At 56.5% G+C, this 7,308-nt stretch overlaps 2 protein-coding genes across 2 annotated transcripts in view; one reads left to right on the top strand and one right to left on the bottom strand.

Moving 5' to 3' along the window:
- Nucleotides 1-3,774, top strand: part of LOC105519186 (chromosome unknown open reading frame, human C19orf54) — an 8,090-nt gene extending 4,316 nt beyond the window's left edge. The window contains exons 2-6 of the mRNA XM_011952487.1: nt 1,030-1,098; nt 1,539-1,663; nt 2,025-2,154; nt 2,246-2,316; nt 3,437-3,774. Of these exons, the coding sequence (XP_011807877.1) occupies nt 1,030-1,098; nt 1,539-1,663; nt 2,025-2,154; nt 2,246-2,316; nt 3,437-3,774 (733 nt within the window). The remainder of the gene's footprint in view (nt 1-1,029; nt 1,099-1,538; nt 1,664-2,024; nt 2,155-2,245; nt 2,317-3,436) is intronic.
- A 1,625-nt stretch (nt 3,775-5,399) lies between these two features.
- ITPKC (inositol-trisphosphate 3-kinase C) overlaps nt 5,400-7,308 on the bottom strand; it is a 29,887-nt gene continuing 27,978 nt past the window's right edge. Inside the window, exon 7 of the mRNA XM_011952545.1 lies at nt 5,400-6,897. Within this exon, the coding sequence (XP_011807935.1) occupies nt 6,694-6,897 (204 nt within the window). The 3' untranslated portion in view covers nt 5,400-6,693. The remainder of the gene's footprint in view (nt 6,898-7,308) is intronic.

The raw sequence follows: 7,308 nt of genomic DNA, 5'->3' as shown, positions 1-7,308 counted from the left end.
AAAAAAAAAAAAAAAAAAAAGGAATGAATCCCCCAGGGCCAAACTATCCAAGTGGCCTCCCCCAGGGTACAAAGATTCACTATCAAGGTGATGTATTAGGCCTTAAGCATGTTGTTACCTGGTTTTATTCAAAGTTCAGTTAAGGGATTTTCAGTGTTGAACAGCCCAAGAAACAGACTTGAAGGGAAAAACAAATCACAGAGTTTGGAGCCTGGGCAACATAACATGACCTCATCTCTACTAAAAATAAAAAGAGTCAGGCATGGTGGTTCATGCCTGTAATCTCAGCACTTTGGGAGGCCAAGGTGGGTAGATAACCTGAGGTCAGGAGTTCGAGACCAGCCTGGCCAACATGGTGAAACCCCGTCTCTACTGAAAATACAAAATTAGCTGGGCATGGTAGCGCGCACTTGTAATCCCAGCTACTTGGGAGGCTGAGGCAGGAGAATCGCTTGAACCCGGGAGGTAGAGGTTGCAGTGAGCTGAGATTGCACTGTTGCACTCCAGTCTGGGCAAAACGAGCGAAACTCTGTCTCAAAAAAGTAAAATAAAATAAAAAGAACTAGCTGGACATGGTGGTACATGCCTATACTCCCAGCTACTCAGGAGGCCGAGGCAGGAGGAATCACTTGAACCTGGGAGGTCGAGGCTGCAGTGAGTTTTGATTGCATCATTGCATTCCATCCTGGGCAACAGTGCAAGAAAAAAAGAGTTGGAGATGGAGATACCACTTTGAGAAATTTCCTCAGATAAACCTGGTTGCAAAGTGCTACCCTTTGCTCCTCAACCTTCAATAACAGAGAGAGAGCAGGGAGCAGGCAAGCAGAAGGACCATTCCCACGAACCAGATGAGGCAACTGAAGCTTAGGAAGGGGAAGTCAGTGACTGAACCAGGAGCGTCCTTCAGCCTTAGGACAGCCAGGCCTGTGTTCCCTTCATCGTCCCTGGATACCCCACTCCCAGCCAGACCTCAAGGTCGGGGGTGCTTCAGAGCTGGCTCCCTGGTGACTGAGCGCGGCTCTGCTTCAGGTTCCGAGGTGACCTGCGGTGGATCCTCTTCTGTGCAGACCTGCCGTCCCTCATCCAGGAAGGCCCTCAGTATGTGCCCTGATGCGGGACCCTCCCAGCCCCTTTGCCGCCCTTACTCTGCCCTTGCTGGGCTTCTTAAGGACTGATCTGGAAAAGAGGAGTGGATTGTCCCTGCCGGGAGGAGGAGGGAAGAAAAGGGGGAACTTTCCACTCAGGCTTCTGGGTGCCTGCATAGTAAACATAGTTGGAACATCCGAGGAATGAACGAATGAACCTGGTCCAACTCCACCTTGGCTCCTCCTCCCAGGAAGCTCAGGTGACCTCTCCCCACCCTTCCACCCCCAGCCCTTCAGCCTTGGGCTCTCCCCTGAAGGGGAGTCAGGTCTCCCTCGCTGGCCTGGGAGAGGGGAGGGGAACTCCTCCAGGGCAGCAAACCTGTTCCCCAACTCCAGCTTCCAGGTAAGGAGGCTGTGACATAGGATTGACAGGCTAGGCCTCTCTGTCCCCAGATGCGGGCTGGTGGCCTTGTGGATGGCAGGTACTCTCCTGTCGCCCCCCAGTGGCGTCCCCCTGGAGAGACTCGTGCAGGTGGCCACGGAAAGAGGCTACACGGCCCAGGGAGAGATGTTCTCAGGTGAGCCAGGTGACCGCGTGCTCCATCACCTCTTCATGAGGCTGGGACCGGAGAGGCTGGGTGGGGTGCCGGCAGCCGTGTGTAAGGGTGTCTTGTTCCATTCTTCGGGCCCTTCCCACTGCCCATAGAGCAGAGAGGTTACGAGATGGACTCGAGCTGGCTGCACGGGTTGCAAACTCGGCTCTGCCACCTCTTTGCTGTGGCCGTGGACAAGCCACTGACGCTTTTAGTGCCTCATTTTCTTCATTTGTACCAAGGGGTGGAAGGTCATGGTGAGGGTTGGAAGCATCGCCCACTGTGAACCCTCGGCACGGTGCTGGGCACACGCAACAAGTCCCCTCTGTGTGCTCTCACCATGCAGTGGCCGATATGGGCAGGCTGGCCCAGGAGGTGCTGGGCTGCCAGGCCAAGCTGCTCTCTGGCGGCCTGGGCGGTCCCAACAGAGACCTCGTCCTGCAGCACCTGGTCACTGGACATCCCCTGCTCATCCCGTATCCCAGGGCCGTGGAGGGAGGAGGACAGGGGTGGCGAAGGGTGGGTCCCGGGGCCACGCTCTCGTTTTTACCTTAATGCCAGCACCAGCTACGACGAAGACTTCAACCATGAGCCGTGTCAGAGGAAGGGCCACAAGGCCCACTGGGCGGTGAGCGCAGGTGGGTTCCCCTCCTTTGTCTACGCGCCTCATCCTGGGTCTCCCTGGTCTCCATTAACCCTCCTGACATTCTCACTCCTTGTGCTGGTGTGTCCCCAGCCAGGCTGGGCACTTAGCATAGCACCGGGCAGGCTGGGCCCCAGGTGTCCACCAGTTGGAGCTTCTACAAACGGAAGCTCAGAGCATAGATTTCAGGATCAGAACATCTGGGCTCCAGGCCTGGTGCAGCCTCTTCTAGGCTCTGTAACTCTGGGCAGGTATCATCGCCTCTCTGGGCCGTTCCTTTCCCCATCTGGAAATCAGGGGTAACAGTAGCACCCTCCTTATAAGGTTGCCTTGTAGGCATAGCACGCAGCACTCAGAACAGGGCTTGGCCGGACGCAGTGGCTTGCGCCTGTAATCCCAACAGTTCGGGAGGCCAAGGCAGGTGGATCACTTGAGGTCAGGAGTTTGAGACTAACTTGGCCAACATGGTGATACTCTGTTTCTACTAAAACTACAAAAATTAGCCGGGCGTGGTGGTATGTGTCTGAAATCCCAGCTACGGGAGGCTAAAGCAGGAAAATCGCTTGGACTTGGGAGGTGGAGGTTGCAGTGAGCTGAGATGGTGCCACTGCACTCTAGCCTGGGTGACAGAGCAAGACTCCGTCTCAAAAAAAAAAAAAAAAAGAACAGGGCTTGGCATGTGATACGTCTCTGTAAGCATTACCAGCACCGTCTTCATCATTCCCCCGCCTGAAAGAAGGCCAGGTTGGTCCACGTCAGGAGGTCCGGGAGAGGCTCCATTCAGCTTCATGGCTGTGTGGTCTTGACAGCTCCTCTTGGATCCTCTTCCCTAGACAGCTGGGGATGACCGGGTGACGGCATTTGCTCCATCTCATGCTGCCTCCCCACCTCCCCTGTGCTGTCAGGCCAAGGGAGGCAAGACTTAAAACGCCTACAGGCTTGGAGCCAAATGCTGTGGTGGGTCCAAATCCCAACCCACTGGTCACCAGTAACGTCACTGTAACCTAGGAATGGCAGCTGCACCCACCCTGGAGGGATGGGAGGGGCGGAAGTTAGCCCCAGCACCTGGTCCTGGCTCAGTCGCTGCCACTCACCGCATTCTCCTCTTCCCCCAGGGGTCCTGCTGGGTGTTCGGGCTGTGCCTAGTCTCGGCTATACTGAGGACCCTGAGCTGCCGGGCCTGTTCCACCCAGTGCTGGGCACGCCCTGTCAGCCACCATCCCTGCCGGAGGAGGGCTCCCCGGGAGCTGTCTACCTGCTGTCCAAGCAGGGCAAGAGTTGGCACTATCAGCTGTGGGACTATGACCAAGTCCGGGACAGCAACCTGCAGCTGACGGACTTCTCACCCTCGCGGGCCACTGACGGCCGGGTGTACGTGGTGCCCGTGGGTGGGGTGCGGGCTGGCCTCTGTGGCCAGGCCCTGCTCCTCACACCACAAGACTACAGTCATTAGCTGGGGCTGCGGTCCCGGGCTGCAGCCTAGCTCGGTCACCATTTCAAGTGTGCCCCCACTTCTCCCTCTGTATGATAGCCCCAAGGTTTAAGCTGGGTCTCAAGGGCCTCCAGCCCAGTGATCCTTCATCAGGGCCACCCCCACTCCGTCTCTCCCAAGCCTGGGCATCGTCCCAACCCCAGGCCCACCCCCTGCAGTATTGAGCACCAGCTGGTCCCTCTAGGGAGAGACTGACGACAGCCCAGACCCTGCGGCCTGCCTGTCCCATCTGAATGTTGTATCCGTCCGTTTCTTACTAGGGACCGCCTCTGTCACCTCACGAGATCTAAGGAGCCTGGGCCTTCTGCTGCTCCCAGGACAGGGACACTGAACTGTGCCAGCCTCAGCTCTCCCCTCCTTAGCCCAGGCTCTTCCTCACACTTGCCACTTACCAGTCATACTGGCCTTTCAGATCCCTGAAGTGTTGTTCAAATCCCCGGAGCATTGAGGCCCACCCCAGCCCTCTGCTGAGCATCATTCCGTAACTTCTCCATCGAGGCTCAGGTATCACTACCTCAGGGAAGAGTCCCGCAGCCCCAGTCAAGACACCTCCCCGTACCTCATATCTTCACAGTTTTAAAGTCCATCTGGGAGCAGTTACCTGTGCCAGCCCCTCTACCTGTGTTAGCAGGTCTGGCAACCCTGTAAGGGGGGTACTAGATGGACCCGGTTTGACAGATGGCAAGACAGGCCTGGAGAAGTGGAATCACTGGCCTGAGGTCACATGACTAGCACGTGGCAGGGTCAGGATTCAAGCTAGGTAGGTAGTGTCTCTCAGCCAGGCTGTCTCCTGGCTCCCTGAACATTATGGTGCTGATCACAAACTTTCCTATCCACCCATATAAACATCTAGTGAGTGTGTGTGATTACTAGCTTTGTGAATACCTGACCCCTCCACTCTGAAGTAGGAGGAACAGGCCTGTCTGGATCACTTCTCTGTCCCTAACCGAGCCTGTGTCATTTAGGGAAACTGTACAGAGCAGTGTTGCCTTTTTTTTTCTTCTGAGATGGACTCTCATTCTGTCATCCAGGCTGGAGTGCAGTGGCGTGATCTCGGCTCACTCCAGCCTCCACTTCCCAGGTTCAAGTGATTCTCCTGCCTCAGCCCCCCAAGTAGCTGGGATTATAGGCATGCACCACCATGCCTCACTAATTTTTTGTATTTTTAGTAGAGACGGGGCTTTGCCATGTTGGCCAGGCTGGTCTCGAACTCCTGACCTCAAATGATCTACCCGCCTCGGCCTCCCAAAGTCCTGGGATTACAGGTGTCAGCCACTGTGCCAGGCCACAGTGCAATATTTCTAACCAGTGATCAGGGTAAAGAGGACGCGTGTCCACCATCCCAGCCCTGATCAGCCTGCCTGTGCATCCCCCATCCCAGCCAGGGCTTGGAGCAGCCTTGGTCACCGCCGTGTCCCCTGCATTGTAACACATCCAGGCACAAGAATAGCCGCCCAGTGAGTGCCAAGTGAGTGAACCAGCCTGCTCGGAGCCTGCCTCTTTCCCAAAGTGCTCATTATCCTGTTACCCCACCCAGCCCAAGTGCCCAAATACACTCCAGATGCAAAATAAAAAGCTCTACAACATTGGCTCTGAATGTCCTGTTTATTGGGGTTTTGTCACAGGCAGGAGGCTCAGCAGAGCCATTCTGCCTCCTGCTTCCCAGTACTACCCCGTGCAGCAACTGCCTCTCCTATAAATAAGTATCAAGATGGTCAGCAGAAAAGGAGAGCGTCTCCTCAGCCCTGGAAGAAAGTGTGGGAGCTTCAGCTTAGGGAAGAGGTAGGTGCCTATCCGCAAGCCCAGCCTCAAGGGCCAGGAAGACCTGGCTATGCGTGCTGGAGGGGCCGTTAGCCACGCCCCAGGGTTCTATAGTCTTTGGTTTGAATCAGGCTGCAGGCCAGGGTTGTGGCTGGCAGCCCCACCCACCCTGCGCCTCTGACACACACCCAGTGCTTTTCCCTGCAGCGGCCCGGGATTGGATGGGGCCCTCCTGAGTGCAGCAGCTCTTAAGTCGCAGGGGGAGGCCCACTTTCCCAGCCTCTGAACCTCCTTTCTGCCACTGCAGTTTGCTAGGAGAAAGGAGAGAGAAGCCTGGGGGTCAGGCAGGAGGTGGAAGTCCTGAGGCCGGATCTGGTGCACGGAGGAGCAGAGTACTGTCACAGTGCTGGCACAGATGTGGCTGTGGTTTGGGTCTGCAGGAGGTCAGCAGAGTCCTCTGAGGGACACGGAGGATCCCACGGGGCCACAGCAGGGCAGGATACCGCCCAGCGGTATCAGCCCTCAGGCTGTGCCCAGTCCCATGGGGTCATGCCCTCTGAGCCTCTTGTCCCTCAGCACTCAAATGGCTCCCTGGTGAAGACGTGGACTGTCACTCTCCCTAGATGGTCCAGCAGTGCCTGCATCTGTTCACCAACGATGCCTGACCCTCTGAGGCACCACAGATGAGCCTGACCCAGTCCCAGACCTCAGCCAGCTGGCAGCCTGGAGGCTGACAGGGAGGCAGGTTAGAAGTGATTCACGTGTCCACAGGCACCCTGTCACGCCATACCCTGTGACATCTGAAGTGAATGCTCTCAGGGCAGCCCCTCAGAAGCCTTCCCAGCAGATCGGGGGACCCCGTTCTGGTTTTTCTGACTCACTGCCTCGTCATGTTCCTTCCAGGCCCCATAGCCCCTGCATCATGATGGGGCCAGGTGCTACCTGATCTCCTAAGGCCCTTCAGACCTTTCCACATTGGTCTCATGTGGCACATGACACAATCTCTCCCGTCCCTGGAGGCCAGCTCCCCCATGGCCAACCTCAGGCCCCCCATGGCATCTCAGGGCTCCTCCAGCCAGACTGGCACCATCCAATTAAACCTGGCGGTGGCTGAGCAGCTCAGCTCTGTGCCAGCCCCTGCAGGAGGCAGATCATGTTGTCCAGGCCCCAGAGATAACCGTCCTCACGGTTGCCCTCAGCCCAGGGCAGCCTGTGGCTGAGCGTCTGGTGGTCGGGCAAGGCCACCGTCTTGCCGAAGTCGATCATCCAGACCTTGGCCAGGCCGGTGTGGTCGTGCACGAAGAGGAGGGAGCTGCCTACCACCTGCCGGGGGAGAGACGGGAGGTTAAGGAAGGAGCCCGCACTGGCCAAGGTCCCTTCCTGACAGGCAGCAGAGCCAGGTGGTTGACAGCATGAACCCTGGAACCTGGCTACCTGATTCAGATCCTGGCTGTGCCACCTCCTGGCTGTGCAGCCTTGGGCAGGTGTCTTAACCTCTCTGTAGTTCTGCATCCTCATATACAAAGTGAGAGTAATACAGTTAGTCCCCAGTCAGTGGTTTCATTTTCTTTGGTTTTAGTTACTCTCAGTCAACTGTGATCCAAAAATATTAAATGGAAAATTCCAGAAATAAACAATGCGTAAGTTGTTTTTTTTTTTTTTTTGAGACGGAGTCTCGCTCTGTCGCCCAGGCTGGAGTACAGTGGCTGGACCTTAGCTCACTGCAAGCTCCAC

Source organism: Colobus angolensis, unplaced genomic scaffold (genome assembly GCF_000951035.1).
Source record: "Colobus angolensis palliatus isolate OR3802 unplaced genomic scaffold, Cang.pa_1.0 Scaffold34, whole genome shotgun sequence".
Lineage (NCBI taxonomy): Eukaryota > Metazoa > Chordata > Mammalia > Primates > Cercopithecidae > Colobus > Colobus angolensis.
This window is presented reverse-complemented; position numbering and strand designations above follow the sequence as displayed.